Raw genomic sequence first — 17,188 nt, forward strand, 5'->3', positions numbered from 1 at the left:
AAGATTTTATCACGGCGTAATAATTTAGAAAACGTAGTGTAGGACGCCCTCTAGCTAGGTGGGTGACGATCTGCGAAGGTCCCTGGCAAGAACTGGAAGCGACAGGCCAAAAGCGTAAAATGGCGCATATTGGAGGAGGCCTGTGTCCAGCAGAGGACAAAAGTACAGGCTGATGACGATGAATAAATAAAGAATATTTTATGTGAAATATTACATCGTTTTACTGTAATTAATTGGGCTAGTATACCTATATATTAGAAATTAATTAAAGCGATGCCACTGCTGTTTAATGAACAATCGTGTTGCTTAACATCAGATAAATGGCCTTCATGTTTCCTCACTTATTTATATTAAAAAAATACGGTAGAATTAGGTATTGGATTTAGTATTTTCTAGAAATACAAATTATGTATACGATATGATGCAGGTCCGGTACTACGGCCGTGACGGTGACAACGATGGGACAAGCGCCGCGTTCCTACACCATCCGAGACAGTGCATGGACATTGTGCGATGGCATCATACAGTATCCATCTACAAGTTTCAACGTGTTCAATGAACTTTTGTCCGTACCGAAGTGCATTGGACAAGAGGTAAATAATATCAATTGCTTAAATAATGCCCGGTAAATGGCAATTGTTTTGCTCTCTAATACGTTGAATATAAGTTGAATAATGGCTAGTAAAATGTGCGTGCGTAACACCTCAGCCTACCCCTGAAAAGAGGAAGACGATAGCGTAATTTTGTATCTATGTATGTTCATTTATTGTTTTTAATCCTTGTTTAAGGAGCTTCGTCCTATGTTACGACTATGTCGCTCAATACATACGATTTAGTATGTATGTAAAATACTTCTCCTTCTGATATTAGATCACCACGCTGGTCTCGTGCGAGATGGCAAACTTTAAATATATCTTCGAATTTTGAATTTGTTGTGGGAAACTCTTAGATATATAATCATGTAGGTTTTCTCCTTATTTCCGTAGTAGTAACGTGGCTAAATATCGATAGAATCGTCCTTCTAATGGATGTAGGCTTATCAATTTAGGTCATATAAATCGATACGATAAAATTATTCAATAAAACTCATCCAATGACGAGTTGATGCCCGTGGATAAAATCTCATACAGTTGGGACGCGGAGACGGATGCCCCTAATAAAATGTTCCAACACTCCATCCAATTTGTTTACATTGTACGCTTATTTACGACATGAATCATGATCCACCCGTCGTGATTTGTTATCACCAGTTAAGAGGTAAATTATAATAATTATTGTCATCTTATGTCGACATTAGCCTACTATTGCTATACTATTAAAATCCTATTATATTTGAGCAAGTATCCAGAGTTATTCTTTAGGGGCTACGTGGGCTAAAGACTCTGTGTCACTATGTCATTGCCCTACCTTGACACCTAAGTACCTACTTTGTAAAAATAAAGAAGCGTGGAAGTAACAAGGCGAAATACTTTTGTTGCGCTCTTGTATGAGTTCCACAAGAAATTAATTGTCATATAAATAATTCTTTGTTTACATTACTAGTATTATGTGTAGCCGGAAAATATTATATCATGAATACCGAAATCCATACGTAGGTATCTACCTTAACATAATTAACCTGTCCGTTTGCAATATCAAAACATCAGCTTTTTAGGAAATATTAATTTTCACGATAAATGCGTACGTGCAATCAAAAAACAGTATTAAAATATTTATTTTTTGTCTTTTTTCGGCTAATATCAAAACGGATTGAATCTATTGTGTTAGAATGGTTAGAGCCTTCACTTTGTACCGATGGGATATTGGCAAAAAAGGAAACTAACTCTCTGAGAAGCAACTTGGCCGTTTTCATTCTTATATTTTTAAGATTCCGCGCAAAAAATCTTGTTAATTATGTGACATATTTAATCTCGATTGGAGAGCAACATAGCTACTTTATACACCGTAAAATGCTTGTGTCTTCAGGGACTCTCATGCAAAGAGTGGACACGTGAGTAAATATTAGTATTCATATAATATAATAATCCGAAAATCATATTTTGATTGTAGATTAAAATTATAAATAACGTAAGACCGATTGCTAAATTTTAACAATTAGTATAAGTAATTCTGTGATTATCGCCCAATATCTGATAAAACTTATAAAATGAGGGCAAATTATTTTGTGCTCACCGGGTTTCACATAGAGCCGACCGGGTGGTCGGTTGGATCTATAGTTGGAATGACACCAGGGTCAATGTTATTCATCTTACTAAGATTATAGGTGTGGGTGATTGTGAAAACGTTTAAAATTAAATGTAAATACTGCTGAAAGTATTTTTAGCAAGGCTTAGGTAAAAAAAGTTAATTTAGCCACTGCGCAGTGCCGGCGTAGTGGCGAAAAAACGCTTATTACTAGGTATTTAATTCTGACTAGTCTGGACGACTATAGACAGACTACAGAGTGCAGAAAAATAAAATATATGTACATCTAAATATAAATATAAAAATGAATCCCTATTTCCCTTTGTCACGCCATCACGCGTGAACGGCTGGACCAATTTCACTAATATTTTTTTTTGTTGTGTTTGTTATTATCAGGAGGTTTTATGAAAGAAAAAATTAAAAAAATTGCGCGGAAAATTTAAGAAAACTTAACGAAAACATTAATTTTATATAACTGTCAAATGTTTGAAATAACCGTCAACGATTGACAGAATCCGCGCTGCAAATTCATAGTTAAGGCGATACCTCAAGGTCCATTTTCATACATTTTGTTTCACCTTTAATCTGGGTAACTAAACAAGTATTGGCAAGTAAAGAATTTAAATTCACGTCTAGTTAGTGATTAGTTCTCGCAGTTAAAGAAAAACGTAAAAATAATTAATAATCATGGATATTTCGGCCTTTAAAATTTAATATGACGAAATTAAGACGGGACAGCCTTAAGACGGGACAACGTCTGTCGGGTCAACTAGTTATACATACTCGTAAATTTTATTTTTCTGCTCTCTATATGAAATCACATTCCTCCGCGTAATGTGCTTTAAAAGTGGTAAAGTGGTACCCATCAAATATTTTCTTTACGTTTTTTTTATAGTATATGAATAGTTGTTATATTAGGTGATGTAGATGTTTTGTAATTAACGATTTAAGTAAAATCCTGTTCTACAGCTAAATAGTGATTTTCATTACAAATTCAACTTCCACACAAGGCGATTCGAACAAAACCAAATATTCTAACGCCGGAAGAAAAATAATATACAAAAACGACTATACAATCCGAAAACTAGTTTATTTTCGATACCAAATATTATGAGTATTACCGATACAGGAACTAATATTATTATAATAATATTGATTCTAAGTTTTAAGTTAAGTTTGACTGGTAGCTTCTCATATGTGAGAGTCCGCCTGAGTAGGTACCTCCGATATTTCTATTTCTGTCGCCAAGCAGCAGTGTGTAGTCACTGGTGTGTTCTGGTTTCAAAAACATCGAAGCCAGTGTAACTACGGGGCATAATAAGACTTAACATCTCCTGTCTCAGGATGGCGAGCGCAGTGAAATAACAAACAATACTTTGTAATTCAAAATGTTGGATGGTATTTCTACTGTTTATGGGCGGTCGTATCGCTTACCATCAGGCGAACGGCAAGCTCGTCTCATCATTCAAAGAAATATATATATATATATATATATGGTCGGTATGGTCGATATTAAATTTATCAACATGAATCAAACCGCAGTCTATTAACGTATGGTTGTCAACAGGATGTCTAAATGTACAATTATTATTTTAGAGGTCATAACATACCTATCTTAATAATTATGTTCAATACATCGTAATATGCATTGTTATGATGATTTTGCATTTTATCTATATCTTATCGTTATAAAGGCATTATGTATAAGTAGTAGGTATAAACTATATTATAATAGCTAGGGCTGCCATCCGTCCGGAATTCTCCGGATTTGTCCTAGTTTGAAGGGCGTCCCGGGGCCGTCAGGCGCGGCGCGGCGGGGGTTTTAAGAATTGACCGGGTGTATAAAAAAGTGTCCTGGATAGTGTATCCAGGACACTTTTAATTCAGTCAGGGAAATATTTTTTTATAGATAAGAGATAAATTGAAATAAATTTTAGTTGAAAATTCATTCATAATAACCTGCATTCATAAAGGCACGGCAAAATAGTCGACGTTCAAACGCTCCCACAGGTGGCCCCGCGTGTCGCAAAAATAATTCATAGGTGTCCGTAGAAAACCCATATTTCGCCCAAATGTCCCGGATATTTGCCGTGTTTATCCGACGTCGGCAATTTCGGTGATGGCAGCCCTACGTATAGCGTGTGTAAACAATCGATTTAGTTTTAAACTACCCAGGTGTATATATAAGTCGCTAGCTTTCGCCTGCGGCTCCGCACGGGGGCAAAGTTTTTCTGAGATAAATATTTCCCCGGGATTAAAAGTAGCTCATAACATTGAAAAGTAATGTAGTTTCCTATTAGTGAAAAAAAATAAAATCAGTTTAGTAGGTAGTTCCTGAGATTATCGCGTTCAAATAAACAAACTCCTCACCTTTATAATATTATATTGTTTATATTATATATATTCTTCTTTCTGACAATTGTAACAAGCAGCCCCTCGTTCCTCTACTAACTTAAAAACAATTACACACTACGTAGTGTAAAAAATACGGAATCTACGTGTATCCATATGAAAAATTAAAGAGCATGGTGCACGCAATTACATACTTATACTCCCGAGTGTCGACATTGAGCCGTAAGACCGGTGAAACCAACGTAACAGTACCTCTAACCCCTCGTGTGGCGGTAGTGATCAAGCATTTATTCCCCCCATGAAAAAATGTTGCTCGCAAATACTTGGGTATTAACGAATTTAAAAAATTCATGCATAGATGAACAGCGGACAATAACTAATCATTATAATCATTATTTTGTTTTAATCCAACCTTGAAGTTGCTCAACACATCTGCTGTTACCATATTATTACCAGATATCCTCCAAGTTTGCTCGTATTAAGGCGCTCTAATCGACTTTTTAGAAGCTATCTAATCGAAATTTATATTAGATACATACAGGAAAATATATATATTATATTTCTGAAATATATCTTTACTTTGGTTGTTTAAATAGTTCAACGATATGGATATTGTTTTATCAATATCATAATGAGAATACTACTAAAATTTTTCTCATTTTAATTTGCAACTAAATCTATTACATAGAAAATGTTATGAAGAATATCCTCGTTAATAACATTTTTAAAGATAATAAGTGAAACAATCAAATTATTTGTAAATCATTGTGTATTCTTGCTACTAACTCGCGTGCCGGCGTGTATGGAATAAATTTGTCAAGATCGTTTGCTCAGGAAGCGGCCTTAATAAATAGTTGTTTTAGGAGGTAAAAATAAACTTGCGATAAACGATTATAGGACGCTTTAGCAAGTTGTCTGAAATGATCTTCGTACTAATACCTAAATATTAAAATAACTATGTATAACCGGGTACATTCTATTATATAATTTACAGCTAGCAGTCGCTCTACACCTAACGTACAGTCTCAGTTGTTATAAAAATATAGTAAACGAATCAATTCAACTTGTTTTATTGAAAGTTGTTATTCCTGTTCTACCAGAACAGCTAAGTCCAATTCAACAAAACTTCATTTTGTTGATGCTTACCGACGAAAAAGGCATGTGCGACGTATAACTACAGTATACACGAATGACATACGATCGATATGGTAATTTCGACACTATTCTTGAGAGCTAACGATTGCTTTTCATGCCGGAAACGAATTTTTATTGTACACAAGCTAAGCAGAACGCCGAAATAAAACAAGTTTTCGGATTTTTATTACTGTTTGAATACAACCAATGATAATGGAGACTGCTAAACCTGCGGAACGTCGGAAGTAGAACAAACTAAAAATCTCAATAAAATACGAAAACTAGTTTTATTTCGAGGTCTAAGCTAGACTAAGTCAATAAATAATACTATTTAAGTGTTGATACAAAATGAAACCAATTTTGGCAGATATCATCGAGGCGAGACCCTTGCGTGTTCAGCTCAGTTATAAAATACGAAACTGTACCAATACAGCGACAACTAGAATACACTGAAGACGATTACCTATGCCTCAAATCCAGCTTCAACACCACGCTTGCGCAATACATGAGCGTCACAAGGAATCTCATTAACGAAACATGCAAAAACGGTATGTGAATAATCATTATATAACGTATATTATGTCAGTTTATCGCTGATTTTTAAAGGGTAATCTTTGAGCGATTAGATTAATATAGGATTATAAATAGCAATAAAACAGATAGAGGTCGTTTGCGGTGTAATCGATTCGTAATGTGCAAATGGAAAAATTGCTGATATTTTAATGATTATGAGGGCAAAGAACGATTTTGTAACATAGTAGGATATTGCGCTTTCCTACTTGTAGGTAGGCACGGATCACCCGCACTGCCCATGTATGTATGCCGATAATTTCCAAATGTAATTATAAAAAATATTTTTACAGGTCTAATACGCAGTCTCACTGACAACATAATGGAATGTGGTCTAAGAATGATGTCTGAATACACCTTCTACCCTCACCGGGGCTCTACAGCATCAGGATTACCCCTCGAATACTGTACAGAGCGCGACGGCTCCTGCAAACTGATCATTGCGTGGCACATCTCCAATACAACTGTGGAAAACTTCGAATTTCTCAAAAACGAGCAAAGCTTTAAAAAGTTTTTCATTAAACCTAGTACTTATATTGAACATTTTTAAATAAAAAAAAATATATATTTTATGTAACAAGATGTAAAAGTCTTTTTTCCTTAATATGAAATGTAATTCATAGTGGAAGTAGGTAGGTAACGAATCATCAATTGTAGATGATTTTTTTATCAAACCATGCGCATAGCTTCTAGAGATTATTTGAAGAGGTTCCTGTGCCTCAGATATTAATAAAAATACTTCCATGTTTCTATAATTTTCGTGGTATTAAATTCGCAGTAAGCGGTCTCAACTTTCTGGGGCGGGTACCACACCTCTTGGGTGAACAATGAGCACGAGCCAGGATCCGGAGCTTCACCTACAAACCAAACTTTAGGGTACCTATATTGGTACGCATAGATACTTATACCTGTACATATTTTTTTCAGTGTACAATAATTCCGTATCTATTTCCACATAATTTACGAAAACAACCAAGCAGTCATCTATGAAGGTACGGACATCTGCTGAAATAATGCCATACACTACAATGTCAGTTAGGTACATTTTCCTGATAATTAAAAAAAAATATATTATGAAATTACTCACGCATTGGACCTAAATAGTTTTTTTTTTTATACATACTTATAACATATTATGGGGTTTTATAATGAGTTGTCTGTAAGTACTGTATCTAACTCCTTATCATAAGTACCTATTATCCTTTTGTTCATGATGCGATACCACGTATATATTTGTTATTAGTCTTGATTTTTATTTAAAACTACCTCCTACCTACATGTACAGGTATATAAATACTTACATAACCGTATGGCGAGACGATCAGGTTTCTTGCATTATGGTTAATGTTTAATTGATGATAATTCAATAAATTAATAAAAACAAATACCAATAAACGAATTATATTTTACTAGGATCTTTATTTTAATTACATGTTTAGATCTTGAAATGCCCTTTGCAATATTTATGTATACAGAACCTTATATTATTTTATGCTACTTTCGGAAATAAATTTTCAGTGCTAAGACCTGCATACATCCATGAATGCACGAAAACATAAAACTAGTACGAGATCACGGTCATTGGCACGCTCTTGAGACAGGCCGTGTCTGGTAGAAGCGGGGCTGCTACGGCGTCATCGTAAACACGGCCTTGAACAAAAATATAGCTGTCTATGGCCCCTGTATGGCAGTTCCATTACACGTAACACGATCAATAAAGCATCATATCGCGATCCCAGGGTAATTTTATTTTTCTATTGTCAGGAAACTGTAAACCTACTGTGTGGACTGCTATCTAGGATAAGAAAATAATATGCAACTGGGCTCGGTTATGGTATTGACACAAGTTTTAACTTCACTATACGTATATGCTGCATATACGTACAGTGAAGTTAAAACATGTTTCAATACTAGACCAGACGTCCCGTTATGAACGGGATCATCCCTTTTCGGTAATCTGTCCCGGTGTCTCCACAAAAAACTCAGGGACACAAAATTGTGACGTTTTTCGAAACCGTGCGAAAATTTAAGAGCTGACCGGGATCCTACTTGACTCCGACGCCTACGCATCTTTTCTTTAATGAATTGAATTGAATGTGGACATCTGAAAAACCTCAGTTACAGATTCCTGGTCTGAAAGCGATGTTGATAACTAAAATCGATTTAAAAATCCAGCTGTAATAAAACAAATTTGTTCTTCAGACAAATATAAATAAAACTGAACGTTTGTATCTTACATAATATTTTTAATTTATAATTATCTAATAATTTAATCTTATATTATTTTAAAAACATTATAAATGTGAAAGTTTGTAAAAAAGTTTGGATGTTAGGACGTTTGTATGTTTGTCAGCAGTAGACGTAGAAACAGCTGAACGGATTTGTATAAAATTTTGTATTTAGATCAGGTTTTGCTTCTTAATTTTATCTTTATAGTTGTTCGGAAAACGCCATTTTTCCAGTTTTCATCCGTGCAACGCTCGGCCGCCGCAGTACAATTTTTCTAAAAGCGTGTGTTGTTTTTTACCATTTAAAACCTATACTTGACGTAAATAAACCGATGTCCCATTTTGAAACGAAAAATAAATGGTCACGTTTAATATGCACGATACAAATTATTTTCTATTTATTATTTCTTTCATAAAGATAGAAAATCATGGCAAAAAACTTTGCAGGTGTTATCGGAAATGTTGTTTATATATCCAAGCAAAATATAAAATAACTCTTCCTCCTTTGTCATCGGTTTTATAAAATAGGTAAAGAACTAGGTAGAACTAGGACTCCAACAAACTGAAGAGTAGGTACTTGTTTAATTATACTTATTATTATAGTGCCGGTAATCTCGGCTGTTATATGTACTCAACTAATGAGACGCGCACGTATGTCAATTTCTAATTGCCTGAGTACGCAATATAATGTTAAACGAGAGGTTCAAAGTAAATATATCTTATGCTGTCGCTTTTGATGTATATTTTAAAGATTATAAACATGTTTTATCCTAGGTAGACAACAATCAGTTTTCAAAAACGAAATTTTAATATACAGAGAGACTTACTTAGTTGAAAACCTTCACGCGAATTGTTTCGGAGAACTTTCCAGATAGGCGATCATTAATGGTCGTAACTGGAATATCCAGCACAGAGAACTAGTAGGCTTTGAAATATGACCGCGAGAAAGTTAGGTCGGGAAGTGGATTTTGGAGATGGAATGTAAGGATCTAAGCGCTTGAAAGAACTGTTTATAGCTGCATAAAGGTAGTACTTCCAAGTTGAAGTCCCTGAAACAAAATACTACCGGAATCTTGCTAACGCGATTGCCTTACCTTAACTAACTAACTTTTCATGGGATCACCTAATACTCTTTTTGGCACAAGTGGTAAAATCTATGCTTTTGGAAGCATTCAAAATTAAAAACTATCAAATGGAAAATATTAGATAATCCGCGACTTAACCTCATAAAAAAATATCACTTTTAAAATTAAACTACAAACTCTTTGCTAATCTGAGACTGGGCTAATATCTGCGTGCCGAAATGCATTCTAATGCATTCTCCGGGATGTGTTGACTTCTAAATGAAATTCAACACTTACACAAACCTTTTACATTTTTAACATTTAAAAGTTAAAACAGTGGCGTAGAAAAGTTGAGACAGCACTTTTAGTGCGACGGCAAAATGTGTAAAAATAAGTTTAAAAATTTGGATAGTTTTTCATTTCATATTTTATGGGATGTACCAGTATTTAGGGAGGGTTTGGTTTGGTTTTGTTGAAATGAATTCCTTTTTTGCTCTCGCCTAGCGTCTTGGAGTGACAAATTTTGGATCTGCTCCGGACGGCAAAAATCCAATCTACGTCAAACACAATCGTGCCGGCTTTGCGATGGGGCGGGTGCCAGCACCTAGGGAGAATACTAAAGGCTTTAGGAGGCGCCAGAGGCTTTCCTCAAACGACAGCATCGACATAACCTTTATTCAAAATTACACTGGGAACCTAAAAAGGGGGTCGACGAAATAAAGGGCACATAAATGCCGCCCGGACCGCAATTATCTTTGCTTTTTTGGCGCGGAGGGTTAGTATAGTATAGTTTATATACATTTTTTCATAATTTTTCATAATAATTACTTACTGATATAATGAAATATAACTAAATACCAGTTTGTGTAAATATAAAAGTAAGCGCAAAAACTGTTAAAATCATTACAATAAAAAATTTACACACGACGATCAGATCCTAAATTAACATTATATTATAAACAATTTTTTATCAAATAATATTTTTATATAATTGTAATTGGTGATAAACCGGGAATATTTAAAAATGTTCTTATTTACACTTATTAATATAATGATAATTATATACATATAATTAAATTGGGCCCTTTGGCTTCCATGTCGTCCAGTCTATTGACAGCGTTAATGTATGGACATAATGTTGGTTTTATAACGCTTTATACATATTTGGATCTTACGGATGGGATTGATATCAGACATGCGGTTGGTCTACAACATGACTTGAAAGTTGGGTTGCTACCACATAACATTGGGGTTTGAATAAACGTCGACTAATCTGAGAAAAAGTCATTTCGCAGAGTGTAATAAGTGCTCGTAAGATTTTATATGCTTAGTCAGGTAAAGTAAATATTTGAATTGAGTGCGTTATATTTACCTTACACGACACCTATTAAAATACATGTAAATATGTACTTACATGTGAATATCTTATTTTTTTGTTGGAATAATGAAATCCGAATAATATGTGCGTTGTGCAGTTTTAAGGAACTCAGATCCGTCACCGTTACCTATTCAGTCTATTATTATAAACATCCTCTACACAAATTTAGTACAGCACTTATATGAATAAGCAAAACGTCTGTGGAGCAAAATGAACTTTACTTACGTTTCAAATCCATTTTTGCACTTTACAACTTTCTAATATAATAGATTGTAGTAGCTCGTATACTAAGTCAAAATTGTTAGATCGTTATTTAGAACAATCGGCGAAACTTTCTCTCACAGCTGCGCTCAACCGACGCGTCCACTCCGTTTAACGATCGTCATGTTACTGAATGAAATATGAATATAGTGAATCGAGTAAAACCAGTTGTTGCGCGACAGCTGACAAAGACTATGGTCAGAGTTTGGTCAGTGAAACAGAGTTATAAACGAATTGAGACAAGATGTGTTTTGTTCTCAATGGGATGAATTAAACGAAAATTAAAATACACCCGTGCTATGAACCGTGATAGGTGAAATTCTAGGTTTGATCCCCAGGTCAAGCAAAATAAATTGGAATTTTTTTACTAATTTCGGATCGAAAACACGTACGATACTAAAGATTGTGATTTGTAGGTACACGTTAAATTAACAGATAAGTAGATCTTCTATGGTTCCATGAAAGAGATATAAACTAGGTGAAACGTGGATGCCAAAATACCGATTCTACGTATCTCTTCGGGAATAAAGACATGGCAATGGAATTAATCTTAGCAGTGATGAGAAGCCAAAAAAAATTATTGTAATCTAAACGCAAATTTTAAGAATTTTCCACCTCGCTGTGTTTTAAGGCTGTTTTTAGCCAAAATGGCCCCCATGAAGGACTATGTTTTTTAAATGAATACGTAAGTTAAGTCTGGAGAAGTTTTTAATTTACCTTAGAACCACGAAATCACCTGTTTAGGTTTTTAAATTTAAAGAAGAAAACTTAAGGTTATAGCTTAAGGTCCATTTTTCATACATTTTGTTTCACCTTTAATCTGGACTGATTTCACTTTTTTTTTTTGGGTTTGTTATTGTCAGAAGGTTCTTATGAAAGAAAAAAATCAAAAAATTGTGCGGAAAATTTAAGAAAACTTAACGAAATTATTAAGCAATTTTATATAATTGTCAATTGTTTGAAATAACTATCAGCGATCGACAGAATACGCGCTGCAAATTCATAGTTATTCATAGCTAGTATACAATGAATATATACATAACTCGCATATTAAACGATATAACCATAGGAAAATCAAGACCATTCAAGACACCTGAATATCAAACGGCAGACCGCAGTTCAGCCAATGATTAAAGAGTATAGAGGATGGGTAATATGGTCACGTGACATGCGGCACATTTAATGCATAAAATGGCGCCGACTCCGCCCCTTACAATAGTGATATGCTAGTACCGAAAATTTTGTATCGACATCGAAGAATTAAAAGAGAGACAAACAAGCCCAAAAAGATCAAATACGAAAAGGGTTAGGTTCTACCATAATATAAATATAACAAACCATAATATAAACAAACAAACTGAAACTGATTTATAAGTAACAATTGTTAAACAAAGCAGTACCTGTTGTGACAAACATTCAGTTGTGTTTGATCTATATTTGTATGTTGCACTATTCCTTGCTAAAAATTTAAGTTACAGATTAACATATTTACTTAATACATGATAAATGGAATAAGATAGCGTAGTCAGCAATTATTTGGTTGGTTTTATTTTATTTTATTATTATGCTCTTTGATCGAGAAACATAATCATGTTTCAGCAAACTAAAATCAATGAGCGTAAAGATGGTGGTTAAGATAATCAATTATAATAATTATTTGCAATAACAACAATATGATTATGTATCTATTTCCGTGCATGCAAAGGTTGCTCGAAACATAAGACCGCCAATTGTAAAAATATATCTTACATTTCATCTTTATGTTGTTTCTTTTATGTTTATCTATTCTTTTATGTAACAATTCTAATTTTATTCATAGCAATATATTAAAGTAATATTACTATTAGGTGAAGTATAATAATCATTACTATTTTACTTATCGGGAATATTGTTGGAAAACAGTTATCTTTACTCGCGTTAATTAAACGTGTGGTTTATGCATATCTTCTCAAAATGTAAAGAAATATGTATTTGGTGTAGGATTCCAATCACGTCGCTCAATATTCTCAATTCATTTTGCCTTGGTTTTTAAATTTTTTGGTTATCTTAAAAAATATTCTAATTTCACTTAGTTTGTCGTTCTGGATAATACAATATTGATGTGTGCTCTAACATTCTTTCAAAGACAAAACCGTAACTGATAAACGGGCGTCTGTTAAAATATCGATATCAATAATTTCTAAACAAATCCACCCACCCATCCCTAAGCTCGTGTGTAAACAAACATAATGATTTTAATGTGTATAAATCACGCCTAAAAGGGTCCAAAGCTTAACAAACCAGATCCACATATCATTTTAATTGATAAAAACAAATCCAAAAAGTAAATATACAAAGATATTTGCTAATTTTCGGTAAAACAGTTACTAACCTATGAAAAGATATTTCGGGGTCTTTCTTGCGTGAATTCGATTTGCATCCTTTCACACAACACTGAGTCATTTTCGAAACTTAACAAATACACTAATAAACACACTGAACAATTGAGAATATGATTATATTACTTTAAATTCAATATTTATGAAGATTTGTTTACATCGTCTGACACTACATGTACTTGCTGACTCGCCTGCAACAAATGGAGTTTCTGCCGCAAGGCGGTCCCAGTGTGTTGAAGTAAACGAAATAGTCCCATATGCGAAGAAAGCAATTATTTTTGTCTTTTTTGTTGCGTTCCAAATAAGCTTTGAGTAAAAGAGATAGACATATATATTGACAATTCTGCGTCGATTTCCCTGACATAAATATAACTTATTCATATAGCTAATTTTTGAGGCCTGTCCTCTTTATATTTGGTCATTGAGTTCAGCACTAGTGGTAATTGTCAACTAGAACTGACAGCAATTGTCAAGTGACAAAAAATACCAAAAATACGGAGCGAAAATAAAACCTAGAAAATTTTATACAAATAATAAACACAAGAATTCGAATCCAAAAAAACTATTAACAATTATATTACGAGAAGCTGAATTACTGCTAATGTTCAGAAGCTTGTAAATAGGCAAGATGAAATGTCACATACCGGGTGCGAACGTTAAAGGTACGGTAAATAAAAAATGAACGAAGTATTTTTTGTATGTTAAATATTAAACAAACTCTCTTCAGTTTTAGGGCGAACTGCACATGCGTTAGCTAGATTTGGAGATGAGTTATACTTGGAATCGCTACCAGACTGCATACTCTTGCGGACTCTGAATGCCGCTGAGTCGGCTTACGCTATGGTTAAGTTTAATAAAACTTCTTTACGTACTTCAACTACAACTACTACTCAACAGAAGATAATGAAGGATTAAAATGTAAAATATCGATGAAATCAGCACTCAATATATTCAAATCTCCAGCACACATGGACAAACAAGTCGAAAATTTGGAAATAAAACTTGATGCTGAATCATGCAAATTAATATTCCAGCTGAAATGTCGACACGGTATTGTGAAAACACATTTCGTATCAATATTAGACTGCAAGGCAATGCAAGCAGTTTATACAAAGGACTCTGTGCCCAATAGGTACACAATTTTTTATATTACTTTAATATATTTTATACATCATTTAATTTACTTGGTAGCATGGAAATTGAGAATCTTATTATTGGAGAATGATGCCTTCCTAGCCAATTACAGCCACATAAAAACTGGATGTGCACATTTAACTTACATTAAGACTGCATACCCAATAGTAGGCTGCCCTTTAATGCACCCTCATGCCACTTATCTGCCGATTTTATTTATGAGAGCATGTTTGTGTCATAATAACACCCACTGATGTAAATCAACAAGGTTTTGAGTTGAACCTGTATTTATGTATGTTGGTGTGTGATTTTCTCTAAAACTACTAATTCAATTTGGTTGGGGTATTCCTTATTTAAATGTATATTTTTTAGAAAAGATTTTGGTGTATAATATATTTGGATATGTTGAAGATCTTTAGAGTTGACAGTAAAACTCTTCAATACATAACATCAAATGACCTGTGATTGCTGCAGTTGTATATCTGTGTTGTTAAATCACAAAGAAGTAAACAATAAATTTTTTATAAAAAATAACACCTACTTGAAAAACAACTGCAAACCAAAAGTAATTTATGTATATTAACTTTAGATTTGGAGGTGCTGCCTTACTTAAATTGCCAGGGGAAAGGAGACGGGCGAAACTTCATAGACCCTTGGGCTTAGTATTACTGAGATAATTTATGCATTATTTTATAGGAATAATAGAACCATTTCTAAATTAGAAACAAAAATCTGTCTACAATGGGAGTAAAGAAATAATTGCTATAGAATTTAGCTTAAAAAAACACTTCTGTGTATAACTTCGTATTTACCCAATAGTACAAAATATTTAAAGCACCTAATCATTGTCCATTGGATTGCCGTATTGACTAATGAGCAGCTGGATTAGATAATAACCAGAATTGAAATTATCGCATGGGATCAACAAGGACTGACATAAAGGTATTTACTTACTTATCGCAAGATGAAACTAAGTGTAGGTTGCATATCTTCTTTTATCTACTCTTTCATGGAATCAGGCATGAGTTTATACTGTTTTTATATTATTGAAAACAATTTCGTTTTCAATTGTACAAATTCCTTTATTGTTACAACGTCATGTAGCTATGCCACAATTAACACAATGGTGTTGATGGTTCATGGTTACTTTTCGAAATCTGGTAGAACAAGCAAAATCAGTTGAGCAAGCAAGAAATCCAAGTCCATTGTTGCATAAGCGTGGGTAGTTCATTAAAGCAGCAATCGTCAAAATATTCTTGAAAAGCCATAATCGTTAAAATAAAATAAAAATATCAAACCAAAAACATTCACTTGCGCAAAAGTACCGGAAGTCAGTTACTTATTAATAAGAAAAATATTTTATTTTCCCATTGTAATACAATCTAATATTTTGTAATGGCTGATATAAAAATAGAAAAAGAATATTGATAAATGTTTCATAAGTGTATGGTCAAGCCCAATTTCGCCAGTCTCCTTTTCAGTAAATATGTGAATGAATATATAATAACAATATGTTACTTAAATCAGGCGACCTCTTCAAATATCAAATGAATATACATGCATATGAAGATAAATTATTTTTTAGTCAATTTTATTTTTTTTATATTTCATTTTATATTGCTGTAAATGTAATTGTGACCTTATGTTACAGAATAACATCACCACAAAGAATACTATCAGAAGCTTTGGGTAACTTCCAAAGTTCTGATGACCAAGTAACACTAGAAGTATCATCACAATCACTAATAATGCGTAATTACGTAGACACCAATGTAGATTTAACAAAAATTATAAGGACTCAGATAAGTTTAAAACCTTCTGAGTTTGACGGTTATGCAATTGAAGCCGAAACAACAATTACATTCACATTAAAAGAATTCAGGGCTTTATTAGCATTTGCAGAAGCTTTGAACTTACCACTTCAGCTACATTTTGGAAACAACAAGGCGGCCAGTAGTGTTTATTGTTCATAATGGTTCTACATTTGAAGCCCATTTTGTTCTCGCCACATCAAAGTGTGATAGTGCTTCGCAAGCTACATCAACGCAACATACAAATGTTGAAAGAAGTAAAAGAAAGGACTCAAATTCCACTCTGGGGTCAGCAAAGAAGAAACCGCACCTTGAAGTAGACATATCAAAATGCTTAGATGAAGATTCTCATTTGTTTAACTTTATCGACATTCCTGAAGAAGTTATGCTTAACAAAACCAGTACCAATGGTAATATAGAAAATAAAAGTAAAAGTAGTGGGAAGACAGAGGAGCCAATGGATTGTGATAACATTCCAGCATCACCTGCAGCAAAGAATATGATCAAATCAGTATTCAAGAGATGCTTTGAAAGCACATTTGATCCAAGAAATTTACATGGTGCCATTCTAGCAGAAAATTCTGACAGTGGTAAATATGTATTGGATATATAATGTATAAATTCAGCTGTACATATATTTATTTTAAAACCAAATTAACCAGATTTTATTTCATTTATCAATAACACAATATTC

General features: G+C 33.6%; 1 protein-coding gene and 1 pseudogene across 1 annotated transcript; both read left to right on the top strand.

Annotated features, from left to right (window-relative positions):
- Positions 1–427: 427 nt before the first annotated feature.
- On the top strand, positions 428–7,649 carry LOC119191904 (the record flags this gene model as incomplete). The annotated part of the gene is made up of 3 exons (XM_037445762.1): positions 428–593; positions 6,038–6,218; positions 6,534–7,649. Coding segments are annotated over 3 exons (604 nt in total), but the record flags the coding sequence as incomplete, so codon positions are not given.
- Positions 7,650–13,994: 6,345 nt separating this feature from the next.
- Positions 13,995–17,107, top strand: LOC119191906 (annotated as a pseudogene).
- The last annotated feature ends 81 nt before the right edge of the window (positions 17,108–17,188 follow it).

This window comes from Manduca sexta, unplaced genomic scaffold (genome assembly GCF_014839805.1).
Source record: "Manduca sexta isolate Smith_Timp_Sample1 unplaced genomic scaffold, JHU_Msex_v1.0 HiC_scaffold_2085, whole genome shotgun sequence".
Classification (NCBI taxonomy): domain Eukaryota; kingdom Metazoa; phylum Arthropoda; class Insecta; order Lepidoptera; family Sphingidae; genus Manduca; species Manduca sexta.